General features: G+C 21.6%; 1 protein-coding gene across 2 annotated transcripts in view; it reads left to right on the forward strand.

The window, feature by feature from the left end:
- The first annotated feature begins 403 nt into the window (after window positions 1-403).
- Window positions 404-18,735, forward strand: part of Unc-76 (fasciculation and elongation protein Unc-76) — a 63,465-nt gene continuing 45,133 nt past the window's right edge. For both annotated transcript variants that reach the window (XM_065508376.1, XM_065508377.1), the window contains exon 1: window positions 404-1,499. In XM_065508376.1, coding sequence (XP_065364448.1) covers window positions 1,009-1,499 — 491 coding nt within the window. In that variant the 5' untranslated portion in view covers window positions 404-1,008. The remainder of the gene's footprint in view (window positions 1,500-18,735) is intronic.

The following is an 18,735-nucleotide window of genomic DNA, read 5'->3' on the forward strand; positions in this document are numbered from 1 at the left end:
AAATTTGTAATTCTTATAAGAATATTAGTTTAAATATACAAAATTTAAAGGAATAATCGGTAAACCCAATAATCGATTAAAGTAAATAATCGAATAAAAATATAGAATTTACACAAAAATTTTGTAGCAATTCATATTCTCTCTATATTTAAAGATTTTATTCATAATTTTTGCTTTGTTTTGTTTCAAATTATATTTTTTTAATAATTGTAGTAATGTTTTGGTTTAAAATTTAGGTTTATTTTATTAAAAATCTATAATTTTCTTTTTAAGTGATTTTTAAGGTCTTTTTAGATGTTACATTTTAACCATATGGCAGCCTCAATGTTTTTATTTGCAATTTTCTTTTGGTTAGCTCTTCTTCGGCAATTGAGTGTATTTTTGTTTAGTATTCAATTTACTCTTGAGCTAAACGGTCGTGAGCGCTTAACTAAACTAAAGAAATTCAGTGGAAGTAGAGAAAAAACAAAGTGTAATAATTTTTCAACTGGTTTTTTTTAAACTACAGAAACAAAAAAATTACAATATAAAAGAATAATTTAATTAGAAATAAACAAAAGCAAAGAAAGTTTAAAGAATTGTATATAAAAATAATAACTAAAATTATATGGAAAAAGTTTAATTTTGTTATAAATTTAAAGAAACAAGTGCAATTTAAGGTGAATACACAGGAAAAAATTAAGCAAAAATCGTAAAGAAAAAAATATACACCAAAAATATATAACAAAAACACCCCTCTCTGCTCTCTTTTGTAATTGAAAATAAAGTAAAACAAAAACAAATCTATTAACAACAACAAAAACACAAGGGGGTTGTTAAAGTGTGAAAATAAAAGTAAAGATAAGCAGAAGCAAAAATAATAATAAATAATTGAGTCAATGATAAAATTCTGCAAAAATTATAAATAATTTAACTAAACCAAAGCTAAAAACATAAAATTTAAAACAGATTTTGTCATTTTAAGGCAAAATAAAGAGGATTTTGTTTAAACGAGTGTGTGTTTAGGCCATGCGTGACCTCGGTTCAAAAATGGCCGAGCTTAAATTTGAGGCTCCTTTGGCAAAACTCGATGAAACCGATGACTGGGCCGGCTGTGATTTCATCTCCAATCAAAATCAACTCAATGACACTTTAAATCTTAATCTCAAAGACCCCTTGGCCCAGCAGGAGAATAAGATCCGTATGCTGGAGGAGGCCGTCAGAGATGCCCATGTTAGCAAGAGTGGCTATACTGGCAACATAAGTCCCAACTGCAATACTTTAATGGGTGAGGATATGTCGGCATTTGACACCACTTTTGAGCCCAGCAGCAAGCATTCGTTGAATGCCGGCGAGTCGGTGGATAATTTTGGTGAAACTTCTTTTGGTGGCAGTTTGGAGGATTTGGTCAATACATTCGATGAAAAGATCACAAAGTGTTTTGGTAACTATGAGGAAAATGTGGAGGCGCTGGCGCCCGTACAAGTACGCAGTCAAGAGGAAATCATGAATGAATGCCAGTAAGTTCTTTTTTTTAAATCTTTTCAATAATAAAAACAAATTCCATTAATATTCAGCTCTTGACTTTATTAAATAAAAAAATTACTTTTTGTATTATTTTTTCTAAACCTTAAATTGTGTGTGAAAATTTATGAGTCTGCGCTTTAGTGGCCTCATTTTGTCCATAAATATGTTTCTATAGTTTGTATTTTATTCCTTTTTTTTGTTGAAAAAACATAAGGACAACGACGTAATCTTTTCTTTTCTATTGCTATGTATTTGTCATATTTACCTGGCCCCCTTAAGCAAAACCCTGCCCTTTTTTCATCAAACTTTTAGAAAATTTAATATAAACACTACAAAATGTTTTAATAATCCTAAAAAACTAAACGAAATTTATAAAAATAAAATCGATAAATCAATTTTCATATCAATAATACTAAAAATGTTTAAAAATTTTCATATTTTAATATTTTTAAAAAAGTAGTATTTTTACTACTTTTTTAAAAATCATTTTTCTTGAATCTAAACCTAATTTTATTTAATTTAAGCATAAAAATTAACTTTTTAATAAATTTTTAAAAAGTAGTAAATCTACTACCTTTTCTAAACTTGAATATTTTTTCTAAAATCCTACTTATTACAACAAAAAATTATATTTAAAAATATTTAACCAAACTTGGTTTAATATTAAGCTAAATTTTCTATGTAGCTTTAATTTTTAAAATAGTAGTATTTCTACTACTTTTTTAAAAATTAAATTTTTTAAGTTCTAAACCTAATTTTCTTTAATTTAAGCATAAAATTTAATATTTTAACAAATTTTTAAAAAGTAGTAAATCTACTACCTTTTCTAAACTTGAATATTTTTTCTGAAATTCAACTTATTACAACAAAAAATTATATTTAAAAATATTTAACAAAACTTGGTTTAATTTCAAACTAAATTTTCTACATAGCTTTAGTTTTTAAAATAGTAGTATTTCTACTACTTTTTTTAAAATTGAATTTTTTAAGTTCTAAACATAGTTTTCTTTAATTTAAGCATAAAATTTAACATTTTAACAAATTTTTAAAAAGTAGTAAATCTACTACCTTTTCTAAACTTGAATATTTTTGCTGAAATCCAACTTATTTCAACAAAAAAGTATATTTAAAAATATTTAACCAATCTTGGTTTAATTTTAAGCAAAATTTTCTACATAGCGTTAATTTTTAAAATAGTAGTATTTCTACTACTTTTTTTAAAATTAAATTTTTTAAGTTCTAAACATAGTTTTCTTTAATTTAAGCCTAAAATTAACTTTTTAAAAAATTTTTAAAAAGGAGTAAATCTACTACCTTTTCTAAAAATTAATATTTTTTCTGAAATCCAACTTATAACAACAAAAAAATTATATTCAAAAATATTAAACTTGCCTTGGTTCAATTTCAAGCTAAATTTTCTACATAGCGTTAATTTTTAAAATAGTAGTATTTCTACTACTTTTTTTAAAATTGAATTTTTTAAGTTCTAAACATAGTTTTCTTTAATTTAAGCATAAAATTTTATATTTTGACAAATTTTTAAAAAGTTGTAAATCTACTACCTTTTTTAAACTTGAATACTTTTTATGAAATCCAACTTTTTGCAACAAAAACGTATATTTAAAAATATTTAACCAACCTTTGTTTAATTCCAAGCAAAATTTTCTACATAGTGTTATTTTTTTAAATAGTAGTATTTCTACTACTTTTTTGGTACTTTTTTTAAATTGTTAAATTTTAGTTTTTTGAAGCTTTATTTATTACAGAGACTTCTAACATGCAAAATTTTATATTTTTTCCAAAATTTACTACCTTTTTAAAAAAGTACTTTTTTGGTACTTTATTTAAAAGGGTTAAAATACTGTTTTTCGAAGTTTTATTTAATAACGAGATTTTTAACATGCAAAATTTTAATTTTTATAATATTTTTTAAAAAATTTACTACTTTTTAAAAAAGTACTTTTTTGGTACTTTTTTCAAATTGTTAAAATATACAGCTTTTTGAAGTTTTATTTACTTAGAGACTTCTAACATGCAAAATTTTATATTTTTCCCAAAATTTACTACCTTTTTAAAAAAGTACTTTTTTGGTACTTTATTAAAAATGGTTAAATAATACCGTTTTTCGAAGTTTTATTTAATACCGAGATTTTTAACATAAAAATTTTCGTTTTTGTAGTATTTTTTAAAAAATTTACTACTTTTTAAAAAAGTACTTTTTTGGTACTTTTTTCAAATTGTTAAAATATACAACTTTTTGAAGTTTTGTTTACTACAGAGATTTCTAACATGTAAAATTTTATATTTTTTTCAAAATTTACTAACTTTTTAAAAAAGTACTTTTTTGGTACTTTATTAAAAATACTGATTTTCAAAATTTTATTTAATACATAGATTTTTAACATGCAAAATTTTCGTTTTTGTAATAGTTTTTAAAAAATTTACTACTTTTTAAAAAAGTACTTTTTTGGTACTTTTTTTTAAATTGTTAAATTTTTAGTTTTTTGAAGATTTATTTACTGCAGATACTTCTAACATGTAAAATTTTATATTTTTTTTCAAAATTTATTAACTTTTCCAAAAAGTACTTTTTTGGTACTTTTTTAAAATTTGTTAATTATACTGCTATTTCAAGATATTTTTGTTTATTACTTAAAATGTGTTTAAAAGCAATATAAATTTATAAATTATGACCTTTCAAGGAGCCTTTATATTGTAAACAAATTAAAAAATCCTTAATGATTTATTATTGATTGACATTTTTTGTGTTTTTAGTTTAAACTTTTTTTTTAAATGTTGCAATTTTCCTATATTTTATGTTCTTTTAAAGTTTTAATGAAAAATTTCCATATTTTATTACTTTTGAAAAAAAGTAGTAGATTTACTACTTTTTGAAAATTAGTATTTTTTTTGATATTTCTTTTCAATTTGAGTTAATTTAAAACTTTAAAACTTCTTTTAAAGTTTTAATGGAAAATTTCCATGTTTTATCACTTTTGAAAAAAAGTAGTAGATTTACTACTTTTTGAAAATTAGTATTTTTTAATATTTCTTTTCAATTTGAGTTAATTTAAAACTTTAAAACTTCTTTTAAAGTTTTAATGGAAAATTTCCATGTTTTATCACTTTTGAAAAAAAGTAGTAGATTTACTACTTTTTGAAAATTAGTATTTTTTTGATATTTCTTTTCAATTTGATTTAATTTAAAACAAAATTTTTATATTTTAGCCATTTTTACTACTTTTTTAAAAAAGTGAAATTTTGTAGATTTTCTTAGTTTATAATGTCTATTAAAATATTTAGTTTTTTTTGGTAGCGAAACCAATTTTTCATTTTAATTTGTTTCTAATTACATTTAATTTAAACTCGATGATGTCAGACATTCAGTCTGAAAGAATTTTTTTTTTGTTTGAAACTTATACAGCTGAAGCTAAAATAAATAAATTAAGGAAAACCTAAAAGTTGAAATCAAGTGGCTTTTAATTTAGTATGCAAACAGTGTAATAAAATTGTGTAGCTAAGCTTACGATAACAGTGTGTTGTCATTTGTTATAATAAAAAAAAAGTTTTGAAATAAAAAGGGCTAAAGAGGAAGTTCAATTTAATTTAAACGGCATAGGAACATTTATGGAGATTCCCTGAGTTTTATTATGGAATTTTACAACATAAATTGTAGACAATAGCAAAACTATAGGGAAATTATTTATAGCAAAAAGTCAAGTAGTTTGTTTTGAATGTTTAAATAAGAGAATTGTCAAGCAGTTATCTGTTAAATTAATAACAACATGCGACAAGCTAAACTTAGAGAGAGATAAAGAAATTGAATGAATCACTAGCTAAACTAATTTGTTTTTAAGAATTTTTCAATGAAATGACGTCAGTATTAAAAACAAAGTGACAACTTCTCTTGACTTGATTCAACTCATGTCAGCTGTCATTTTACATGATCAACAGAGAGTAAAACAAAACATGCTACTGGTGTTAAGGACTTGTCAGCTTGTCAAGTCTTTTATTTGAATTTCTTACTCTTGAAAGTATGAAATATCACGCAAATAAATATTTTCAAATTATTTATTTTAAATAAACATTTAAACAATAACGATAACCTTTCATTTCAACAACTGATGACCTTTTTTTATATTTATTTTGCAAATAAAAACACAGACACTGAGGGAGGAGGTTTCATCTCAATTTTATTTATTTTTTTCTTCATTATATGAATTGCTGAAATCATTTTTCGCTTTAATTTAATAAAAAAAATCTTGTTTATTTTATAACATGCAATGTGTTATTGAAAAATGTATGTATTTATTCATTATTGTTCACATACAGACGAAATTATAAAAATATATATATGGAGAAATCAAATAAAACATCATGTTTCTTTCAGAAGACAACAACAGTCAGAAAAAAACTACAATCATGCAAATATTTAGAAAATGAAAACTTTACTTTTCTTTGTAAATTTTTTTTTTTATTATTTGTTTTCTTCAAATAAATAACTAATTAATACATATAAATTTGACTTTAATTTGCGTTAATTATATATAAAACAACATAGCTGAACACAACATGAGTTATAGTTTCTCTCATGTTAAATGTAGTCATAAACATTGTTAAAACTACAACACAAAACACCCACGTCAAACAGACTTAATAAAACAAATAAATATAAAAAATTTAAAAGTAATTCACTAAAACATTAAAAAAAACTGAAAAAATCAAGAAAATATCTATTTTCAAAAAAGTAGTAGATTTACTACCTTTTAGAAAACAGCATAAAACAACAAATTTTACTCGAATACAAAGCAAAATGAGAAAATTTAAAGCAAATCGAAGAAATATAATGAAAATGCTACTTTTTAAAAAAAGTAGTAAATTTACTACTTTTTTAAAAAGTGCTAAAATAAGAAAATTTTTGTTTTACTCTTAAAAATACTACAAAAATAAATTAAATTACAACTTTTTAAAAAAGTAGTAAATTTACTACTTTTTTGAAAACTAGCAAAAATGTCCAAATTTTGGCTAAATTCTAAGCAAAATTATCAAATTTAAAACAAACCATAAACAAATTATAAAAAAATATATTTTTTTCAATACACTACAAACTTTTTTAAAAAAGTAGTAGATTTACTACCTTTTAGAAAACAGCATAAAACAAACAATTTTACTCTAATATAAAGCAAAATTAGAAAATTTAAAGCAAATCGAAGAAATATAATTAAAATACTACTTTTTTAAAAAAGTAGTAAATTTACTACTTTTTTCAAAATTAGTAAAAACCTAAAATTTTACTTTAATACTTCAAAGTACTATAAAATATATAAAAATTACTATATTTTAGAAAAGTAGTAAATTTACTACCTTTTTGAAAATGATAAAATTTAAAGTAAATCATGGAAAAATAATGAAAATAATATTTTTTCAATAAATTAAAACATTTTTTCAAAAAGTAGTAAATTTACTACCTTTTAGAAAACAAAATAAATATTCAAATTTGAATAAATTTTAGGCTAAATGATAAAATTTAAAGTAAATCATGGAAAAATAATAAAAATAATATTTTTTTCCAAAAAGTACAAACTTTTTTAAAAAAGTAGTAGATTTACTACCTTTTAGAAAACAGCATAAATACAAAAATTTTACTCTAATATAAAGGAAAATGAGAAAATTTAAAGCAAATCGAGAAAATTGAATGAAAATACTACTTTTTTAAAAAAGTAGTAAATTTACTACTTTTTTCAAAATTGATAAAATGCTAAAATTTTACTTTAATACTACAAAGTACTATAAAATATATAAAAATTACAACATTTTAGAAAAAGTAGTAAATTTTACTACCTTTTAGAAAACAAAATAAATATTCAAATTTGAATAAATTTTAGGCTAAATGATAAAATTTAAAGAAAATCATGGAAAAATAATGAAAATTATATTTTTTTCCAAAAAGTACAAACTTTTTTAAAAAAGTAGTAGATTTACTACCTTTTAAAAAACAACATAAATCAAATAATTTTACTCAAATACAAAGTAAAATGAGAAAATTTAAAGCAAATCGGGAAAATTGAATGAAAATACTACTTTTTTAAAAAGGTAGTAAATTTACTACTTTTTTTAAAATTGATAAAATGCTAAAATTTTACCTAAAAACTACAAAGTACTATAAAATATATAAAAATTACATTTTAGAAAAAGTAGTAAATTTTACTACCTTTTAAAAAACAAAATAAATATTCAAATTCGAATAAATTTTTGGGTAAATGATAAAATTTAAAGTAAATCATGGAAAAATAATGAAAATAATATTTTTTTCCAAAAAGTACAAACTTTTTTAAAAAAGTAGTAGATTTACTACCTTTTCAAAAACAGCATAAATCAAATAATTTTACTCTAATATAAAGGAAAATGAGAAAATTTAATGCAAATCGAAGAAATATAATAAAAATACTACTTATTTAAAAAAGTAGAAAATTTACTACTTTTTTTACAAAATTCATAAAATGTTAAAATTTTATCTTAAAACTTCAATGTAAGCAAATTTTCGTAGTTTAAGTAATTTTTTGCTAAATTTACTACTTTTTTAAAAAAGTACATTTTGGGTACTTTTTTAAAATTTTTAAGTAATACTAATTTTTGAATCATTATTTAATACAGAGAATTGTAACTAACAAATTTTAGTTTTTTGGGATATTTTTTCAGAATTCTCATAATTTTTAAAAAAGTACTTTTTTGGTACTTTTTTTAAATTGTTAAATTTGCAGCTTTTTGAAGCTTTATTTACTACAGAGACTTCTAACATGCAAAATTTTATATTTTTTTCCAAAATTTACTACCTTTTTAAAAAAGTACTTTTTTGGTACTTTTTTAACCTTTTTAAAAAAGTACTTTTTTGGTACTTTATTAAATAAAAATGGTTAAATAATACTGTTTTTCGAAGTTTTATTTAATACCGAGACTTTTAACGTGCAAAATTTTCGTTTTTGAACTATTTTTTCCAAAATTTACTACTTTTTAAAAAAGTACTTTTTTGGTACTTTTTTCAAATTGTTAAATTTTTAGCTTTTTGAAGCTTTATTTACTACAGAGACTTCTAACATGCAAAATTTTATAGTTTTTCCAAAATTTACTACCTTTTTTAAAAAAGTACTTTTTTGGTACTTTATTAAATATTGTTAAATAATACTGTTTTTCGAAGTTTTATTTACTACAGAGATTTTTAACATGCTAAATTTTCGTTTTTGTAATATTTTTTAAAAAATTTACTACTTTTTAAAAAAGTACTTTTTGGGTACTTTTTTTAAATTGTTAAATTTTTAGCTTTTTGAAGCTCTATTTACTACAGAGACTACTAACATTTAAAAATTTATATTTTTTCCCAAAATTTACTACATTTTAAAAAAGTACTTTTTGGGTACTTTTTTCAAATTGTTAAATTTTTAGCTTTTTGAAGCTTTATTTACTACAGAGACTTCTAACATGCAAAATTTTATATATTTTCACAAAATTTACTAACTTTTTAAAAAAGTACTTTTTTGGTACTTTTTTAAAATTTGTTAATTATACTAATATTTCAAGATATTTTTGTTTATTACTTAAAATGTGTATAAAAGCAATAAAAATTTATAAATTATGACCTTTCAAGGTGTCATTTAGCCTTTATATTGTAAACAAATTAAAAAATCCTTAATGATTTATTATTGATTGACCTTTTTTTGTGTTTTTAGTTTAAACAAATATTGTTTTTCTTAGTCTCTCTTATTAACTTTATCGATTTATATTATTAGTTAATGTGTGTCGTACAAGTGTTTTGTGCAACCTTCTTTTCTATTTTTTTTATTTGTTGTTCATAATTTGTTTTCAAAAGAAAACCTAAAAACCTTTAACACAAAATGTCATTTCCATTTAGACCACTCTTCAAAAACATAAAAAAGACTTTAATGTTTTATTTCGATTTTTTTTTTGTATTTTTTGTGATAAACTAGAAAACTTAATAGAAACTAGCCAGCAACCCTTAAACATCAAAAAAAAAGGTTAAAACAAAAACTGTTTTAATAGTTGCTGCTGCTGCTATTTGCAGGCCAAAGCTGCAGCTTTTTCTGTTTTTTTTGTTTTTTTTTTTTGGATCAACAACCTCCCCTCTAGAATGTTGGTTTTTTGGATGTTGTCATCATCATGAGTGTTAAGCAAAGCAAACCCCATCAGGTTTGAATACATAACTTTTTGGGGGTGCAGTTTTTATTAGTAGAAGAAAAAAAGTATAAGAATCTACGTGCTAAAACACAAACTACCGGCTTGTGTTTTTATATTTTATTTTTTTATTTTCTCTCTATAATGACCCATGGAACAGTTTACAATTGTTGTAAAAGCTGTTTACAAAAAGAGGGTGGCTTTTTATTTATTTATGCCACAAAGCTTGTTTGAAGGGGAGTTTTCTCTCTGCTGGGAAGAGCGGTATAGAGGGGGTAGTAGGCAGCTTTTGGTGGCTTATAAATTATTGTGTTGTTATGACGGTTTCCATGACTACCAGTTGAATATACTATATTACATACGATTATTTTATAGTCCGGATTTCATATATTATAGGTTTACTGTGTACTGTACATAAAATATTAGATTGTGGTGGGAGGGGGATTTAAGGGGTCTTGATTGATCAATATATTATGCAGCAAAAACAAAAACAATTGGATTACATAAAAATTTCGTCTATATCACATAAACTTGCCAAGTTTTTATTATTTTTTTTTAATGATTTTGATTGACTTGAAAAAAAGTGAGTAACTAAATGGCAATGACTTGTTTGTGGGTCATACTAAATAGATTTTGTCATGAAATCCAACAAATTCTTCTAAACAAATTTTTAAAAAAATATCAAAATAATACCTTTTTAAAAAAGTAAAATTTTTAAAGAAAGAACCCTAAATAATAAAGAAAATAAGTTAAAATTTAAAAAACTGCATTTTTAGAAAATTTTAAAAAAGTACCAAAAAAAGTACTTTTTTAAAAAAGTAGTAAATTAAGGAAAATAGTTCAAAAACGTTAAAATAAACTTTTTATTAGTTCTTATATTCGATTAAACTGTAAAATTAACATTTTAAAGACATCTTTAAAAAGTACCAAAAAAAGTACTTTTTTAAAAAAGTAGCAAATTAAGGAAAAATAGCTCAAAAACATTAAAATAAACTTTTTATTAGTCCTTATATTCGATTAAATTGTAAAATTAACATTTTAAAGACATCTTTAAAAAGTACCAAAAAAGTACTTTTTTAAAAAATTAGCAAATTAAGGAAAAATAGCTCCAAAACTTAAAAATAACTTTTTATTAGTCCTTATATTCAATTAAACTGTAAAATCAACATTTTAAAGACATCTTTAAAAAGTACCAAAAAAGTACTTTTTTAAAAAGTAGCAAATTTTAGAGAAAAAACCTATAAGAAGCTAAAACAACAGAAAATTATGTGATAAGAAAATTTTCTTTTTTGAACACTTTACACAGAGATAACTTCAGAAACAACAATATAAATAAATTTTAAGAAAAAGTACCAAAAAAAGTACTTTTTTAAAAAGTAAAAAAATTGGTACAAAAAAAAACCTATAAAAAGCTAAGGAGAACGAAAATTAAGTGATAATGGAATAGAGTTTAAAAATCAACATTATTAACAAATTTTAAAAAAGTACCAAAAAAAGTACTTTTTTAAAAAAGTAGCAAATTAAGGAAAAATAGCTTAAAAACGTTAAAATAAACTTTTTATTAGTCTTTATATTGGATTAAACTATAAAATCAACTTTTTAAAGACATCTTTAAAAAGTACCAAAAAAGTACTTTTTTAAAAAGTTGCAAATTTCAGAGAAAAAACTTATTAAAAGCTAAAACAACAGAAAATTATGTGATAATTGTCTGAACTTAAAAAATCAATATTATTAACAAATTTTGAAAAAGTACCAAAAAAAGTACTTTTTTAAAAAATGTAGCAAATTAAAGAAAAATTGCTTAGAAACAAGAAAATTCAAATTTTAAAACCCTTTATACCGAGAAAACTTAAGAAACAATATTATTAACAAATTTTGAGAAAAGGTACCAAAAAAGTACTTTTTTAAAAAAGTAACAAATTTGAGAGAAAAACCTAAATAAAGCTAAAACAACAGAAAATTATGTGATGATTGACTAGAAATTAAAAAATCAACAAATATTAACAAATATTGAAAAAGTACCAAAAAAGTACTTTTTTTATAAAAGTAACAAATTAAAGAATAATAGCTTAGAAAAGCTAAAAAATAGCTTTTTAGAACACTTTGCATTGAGATAACATAAACAATATTATCAAAAAAAAAAAATTAAAAAGTAACAAAAAAGTACTTTTTTAAAAAAAGTAGCAAATTTTTGAAAAAGTACCAGAAAAGTACTTTTTAAAAATTAATTTTTAAAGTATCTAAAAGCTACTCTTTTTAACTCACAATAGTTTTAGTGTATATTTATGGACCAAAATGTAAGAAAAATTGATTTTTAAAAAAGTACCAAAAAAGTACTTTTTTGAAATAGGAGTAGATTTTGAAAAAAGTATATAAACAATATTTTTTGAAGAGTTTTATTAATTTTACCAAGAAAAAAGGGTTAATATTATTGCATATTAAAATTTCTGTAAAAATTTTAGCAAAAAAATGGTTGAAAATCAAATTTTTAAAAAGTACCAAAAAAGTACTTTTTTAAAAAACCGTTTTTTTTACAAAGATTTTCTTTGTTTTTGTATATCTATTGACCAAAATCTAAAGAAACTTGATTTTGAGAAAAGTACCAAAAAAGTACTTTTTTGAAAAAGGAGTAGATTTTGAAAAAAAGTATATAAACCTTTTTTTAAGAGTATTATTAATTTTACCAAGTAAAAAGTGTTAATATTATTGCATTTTAAAATTTCTGTAAAAATTTAAGCAAAAAAATTGTGAAAAATCAAATTTTTAAAAAGTACCAAAAAAGTACTTTTTTAAAAAAACGTTTTTTTTACAAAGATTTTCTTTGTTTTTGTATATCTATTGACCAAAATCTAAGAAAACTTGATTTTGAGAAAAGTACCAAAAAAAGTACTTTTTTGAAAAGTACCCATAAGTTTTAAAAATTTATTTTTTACAAAGATTTTCTTTATTTTTGTATATTTCTTGAGCAAAATCTAAAAAAACTTGATTTTGAAAAAAGTACCAAAAAAGTACTTTTTTGAAAAGTACCCATAAGTTTTAAAAATTTATTTTTAATAAAGATTTGCTTTGTTTTTGTATATTTATTTAAGAAAAATTGATTTTGAAAAAAGTACCAAAAAAGTACTTTTTTAAATATGAGTCGATTTTGGGGAAAAAACAACTGAAAATAAAAGTTTAAAGAGTTTTATTGATTTTGCAATGAAGAAAGGGTTAATATTATTGTTTTTTTTAATTAAATTTCAATTATTCTAGAATTTATTTATATAAAAACCTAGACATTTTAGCCATCAACCTTTTTAGCAATTAACCCTTAATTGTTCCTTGCTTATAAGACTAATGTCTCCAAAAAACTATAAATAAGCAATTTGACATTATCTAGCCTCATTTACAATAATCAAATAAAACCTTTTTTTAATTTTGTCTTTTATCTCTCTCCATTTGCTTTTAAACCGCATGGAAAAAATCTTACCACTCATTAATTTAAACAAAAAAAAAATAAGAAAAACTCTTAAACAAACCTTATCTCCTATTCGGCTAACGATTACGTTTTTGTAAAAATAATTTACACCTCATTTTCACGTTAATTACTTTAGACAACATTCCAAACAAAAGATCATCGTCATCAACATCCAACAAATAAACTCCTTCACAAAACACAAATGCAGCAATTGAGAAATGTCTGCTATACAGCAACGATTTCAAAAAGAACGAATCTGTATTTGAATAACGTTGATTATACAGCGAAACAAACAGACAAACATGTCCCCTTTTTCTATAACACTCGCCTACAATTAACACAACATGAGGTCTAAATAAATAAAAATTTTAAAAGAATAAAGAAAAAAGAGAAAAGCACCTAAGTCAAATTTATACGCTAACAACTACCTGCTGTCCTACCCTACCTTTTTTTTGAAAACAGCCTAAGAGTCTGATTTCAGTTTGAATACAACATGTAAAGGTATTTTTTAAATCTTGAAATTCCCCTGGATTAAGCAAAGAAAATATATAAATAAAAGAATAGGACAAATATTGTTTTGTTAACACATGCCACTTAGGCACAAATAAATATGATTTTTAAAAACAAAAATTATTTTAATGGCAGTTAACCTTCATTTGGGCACTTTAAAGAATAAAACACAATGAAAACGTCAAGCCACAGAAAATAAAAGTAGCAAATTAAGGAAAAATAGCTTTGAAAATACAAAATTATATTCCTAGGTAGGGTTTATATTCGATAAAACTGTAAAATCCACATTATTAACAAATTTTGAAAAAAGTACCAAAAAAGTACTTTTATAAAATGTGGCAAATTTAGGAGAAAAATCATATCAGAAACTAAAAAGAAATAAAATTATGTTATATTTGACTAGAAGTTTAAAAATGAACACTTTTAGCAAATTTTAAAAAAAGTACCAAAAAAGTACTTTTTTCAAAAATTTATTTTTAAGAGAAAAAAACCTAAAGAAAGCTTAATGAACAGAAAATGAAGTGTTATTTGACTAGATGTTTAAGAATCAGCATTATTAAGAAGTTTTAAAAAAGTACCAAAAAAGTACTTTTTGAAAAAAAGTAGTAAATTTTGTAGAAAAATTCATATCAGGAGCTAAAGGAACAGAAAATTAAGTGTTATTTGACTAGAAGTTTAAAAATCAACGCTATTAGAAAATTTTGAAAAAGTACCAAAAAAGTACTTTCTTAAAAAATTTGTAAATTTAACAGAAATAATCTATTAGAAGCTTAAGGTTAATACAAATTAAATAACAATCAAATATAGCTTAAAAATTTACATTATTAACAACATTTTGAAAAGGTACCAAAAAAGTACTTTTTTAAAAAACTTAATTTTTAAGAGATAAAATATCTTAGGAAGCTAAAGGAACAGAAAATAGTGTTAATCTTTAAGTTCTATTCAATTGTCATTCCATTTTCTCTCACTTTCGCTTCTTATACGCTTTTTCCTACTAAATTGCTATCTTTTTAAAAAAGTACTTTTTTGGTACTTTTTTAAATTTTTTTAAATAATGTTTTTTATTTTATATTCAATATAAAGTGTTCTTAAATGCAAACTTTAACTTTTCTGGGCTTTTTTCCCCAAATTTGTTGTTTTTTTTTAAAAAGTACTTTTTTGGTACTTTTTCAAAATGTGTTAATAATACTGATTTTTTAAATTATATCGAATATTAAGACTTCTAGAATGCCAATTTTAGCTTTTCTGGGCTTTTTTTCCCAAAATTTTTTGTTTTTTTAAAAAGTACTTTTTTGGTACTTTTTTAAAATGTGTTAATAATATTGATTTTTTAAATTATCTCGAATATTAAGACTTCTAGAAGGCTAATTTTAGATTATCTGATGTATTTTTCCTTATTTTGCTATCTTTTAAAAAAAGTACTTTTTTCGTACTTTTTTAAAAATTTTTTTATAATGTTGTTTTTCAAGCTCCTTTCAAATATAAAATATTCTAAAAAGCAAATTTTTTCTTTTCTTAGCTTTTTTTTCCTTAATTTCATACGTTTTTAAAAAAGTACTTTTTTGGTACTTTTTCAAAATGTGTTAATAATATTGATTTTTTAAATTATCTCGAATATTAAGACTTCTACAAGGTTAATTTTAGCTTTTCTGTTCTGTTTTTAATTATTTGCTACCTTTTTAAAAAAGTACTTTTTTTGGTACTTTTTCAAAATTTGTTAATATTGTTAATTTTTAAGTTCTTTTCAATATAAAGTGTTCATAAAATAAAATTTTAGCTTATCTAAGCTATTTTTCTTATCTTTATTCTTTTTTTCAAAAAGTACTTTTTTGGTACTTTTCTTCAATTTGTTAATAATACTGATTTTTTAAATTATCACGAATATTAAGACTTCTAGAAGGCTAATTTTAGTTTATCTGATGTATTTTTCCTTATTTTGCTACCTTTTTAAAAAAGTACTTTTTTTGGTACTTTTTTCAAAATTTGCTTATAATGTTGATTTTCAAACTCTTTTCAAATATAAAATATTCTAAAAAGCGAATTTTTTCTTTTCTTAGCTTTTTTTCCTTAATTTCATTCGTTTTTAAAAAAGTACTTTTTTTGGTACTTTTTCAAAATGTGTTAATAATATTGAATTTTTAAATTATATCGAATATTAAGACTTCTAGAAGGCTAATTTTAGCTTTTTTGATCTGTTTTTAATTATTTTGCTATTTTTTTAAAAAAGTACTTTTTTTGTACTTTTTCAAAATTTGTTAATATTGTTAATTTTTAACTTCTTTTCGATATAAAGTGTTCTTAAAAACAAATTTTAGCTTTTCAAGGCTATTTTTTCTTAATTTTATACTTTTTTAAAAAAGTACTTTTTTGGTACTTTTTTTAAATTTGCTAATAATACTGATTTTTTAATATAAATCAAATATTAAGACTTCTAGAAGGCTAATTTTAATTTATCTGATGTATTTTCCTTATTTTGCTATCTTTTTAAAAAAGTACTTTTTTGGTACTTTTTCAAAAATTTTTTTTATAATGTTGGTTTTTAAGTTCTTTTCAATTCTTTCAGTTCTTAAAATCATATTTCAGCTATTCTAAGCTATTTTTTCTTAATTTTATACTTTTTAAAAAAAGTACTTTTTTGGTACTTTTTTAAAATATTTTGATTTTTTTTAGAAAAATTATATGTTCTTTATTTTTTTAACATTTAGGTCTGAATTCAGTACCAGTTTAGCTTTAAACGCAGTTAAGTTTGTTTTAAGTTTAGCTGTATTGGATTTTAGTTGTCAATTATTTTTCTTTTGCACAAAATCTCTTAAAAACCCCTAACATTATTTAGGGTTACATAACCACCTTTAGTCCACATTCATATCATTAACCCTAAAAAAACCTACAATTATCAAAAGTTTAAACCGCGATTAGTAGCCATTCGCCTTAATTGTAATTCATCAGCCATCATCATGTTTGCTTGCATTATAAAGTAACGCCTGTGTTACGTTTACCTTCACTGCTTTTGAATTTTATTTGTTTCTATTAAATAAATTTTTAACTTGATTTTTTTTCTTCTTTGGTTTGTTTGTTTTCGTTTTCTTTCTTATCTTACGAAAAAAAAAATTTTGTCTGGGTTTTTTAGATTGCAGCATCACGTTTCAGATGTTGGAGTAATAGTACTCATATCGCTCGTTTATTCGTATTTTATTGTTTGTTTAAATTTATTATTATTAAACATTTTATGGATTTTGTTGTTGCTGTTAGAGTTAGAAATCAAATACATATTTATGTTTTGAAAAATGAAAACAAAACGTTGTCTCTTCTGTGCTCTGAGGTATCATAACTTATTTGTAGACATTTGTTAACCAGTCATCCAAATAGCTGTCACCTACAACTTGTGATTTTCCACTGTTTCAATATTTCAGGCCAGCACATTCTCCATTCTTAAATTTACAAAACAGAAAACAAAATTTTGTTATCAAATTAAACAAAAATGATCTTTTGAAAAAGTAGTATTTCTACTACTTAATAATTTCTGATAAAAAAGTGTTTTAAATGATTACAAATTAATTAAAATGACGTTTAAAGCAATTTTTTAAATTAAAATTTGATTTTTGAAAAAGGTAGTATTTCTACTACTTTTTTGAAAATGACTAAATTCAAGATTTTTGGAAGGAAATTGTTTTAAAAGCTAAATAACTCATTAAAAACACGATTTAAAGAAATTTATAGCAAGATTTTTATCCAAAATTTTTAATTAGAAAAGGTAGTATTTTTACTACTAATTTTTTTTTGAAAAACATCATTTTAAATTAATTAAAATAACATTTAAAGCTATTTTTTGTACTAATTTAACATTTTGAAAAAGGTAGTATTTCTACTACTATTTTTTATTAAATGAAATGTTGAAGAAAATTTCATAAAAATATTATTAATTGATTTAAAATAACTTTTCAAGCTATTCAATTTTACTTTTGGTAGACATTTTTTGTATTTAAAAAAGGTATTATTTCTACTACTAATTTTTTGTTTGAAAAAATTATTTTTAAAAATTTCTAATTAATTAAAAAAACATTTAAAGTGATTTTTTGTATAAATTAAGCTTTTTGTAAAAAGTAGTATTTCTACTACTTTTTTATAAAATGCTTAAAATTCCAAATGTTTTGAAGAAAATTTCTTAAAAATGTTATTAATTGCTTTAAAATAACTTTTCAAGCTTTTAAATTTTAGTTTTGCTTGAAATTTTTGCTATTTGAAAAAGGTATTATTTCTACTACTATTTGATTTAAAAAAAAAATAATTTTTAAATATTTCTAATTAATTAAAAAAACATTTAAAGTGATTTTTTGTATAAATTAAGCTTTTTGTAAAAAGTAGTATTTCTACTACTTTTTTATAAAATGCCCTATATTCCAAATTTTTTTAAGAAAATTTCTTAAAAATGTTATTAATTGATTTAAAATAACTTTTCAAGCTATTAAATTTTAATTTTGGTTGAAATTTTTGCTATTTGAAAAAAGTATTATTTCTACTACTATTGATTTATTGATGATTTTTGGAAAAATTAGTTTTTAAATATTTCTTTTTAATTAAAATAACATTTAAAGTGAATTTTTGTATAAATTAAGCTTTTTGAAAAAGGTAGTATTTCTACTACTTTTTTATAAAATGCCCTAAATTCCAAATTTTTTTTAAGAAAATGTCTTAAAAATGTTATTAATTGATATAAAATAACTTTTCAAGCTATTAAATTTTAGTATTGCTTGAAATTTTTGCTATTTGAAAAAAGTATTATTTATACTACTATTTGATTTTTGGAAAAAATAGTTTTTAAATATTTCTTATTAATTAAAATAATATTTAAAGTGATTTTTTTGTATTAATTAAGCTTTTTGAAAAAGGTAGTATTTCTACTACTTTTTTATAAAATGCCCTAAATTCCAATTTTTTTATAACAAAATGCCTTAAATATGTTATTAATTGATTTAAAATAACTTTTCAAGCTATTAAATTCTAGTTTTGCTTGGAATTTTTGCTATTTGAAAAAAGTATTATTTCTACTACTATTTGATTTTTGGAAAAATTAGTTT

The sequence above is a fragment of the Calliphora vicina genome, chromosome 4, assembly GCF_958450345.1.
Source record: "Calliphora vicina chromosome 4, idCalVici1.1, whole genome shotgun sequence".
In the NCBI taxonomy this organism is placed as follows: domain Eukaryota; kingdom Metazoa; phylum Arthropoda; class Insecta; order Diptera; family Calliphoridae; genus Calliphora; species Calliphora vicina.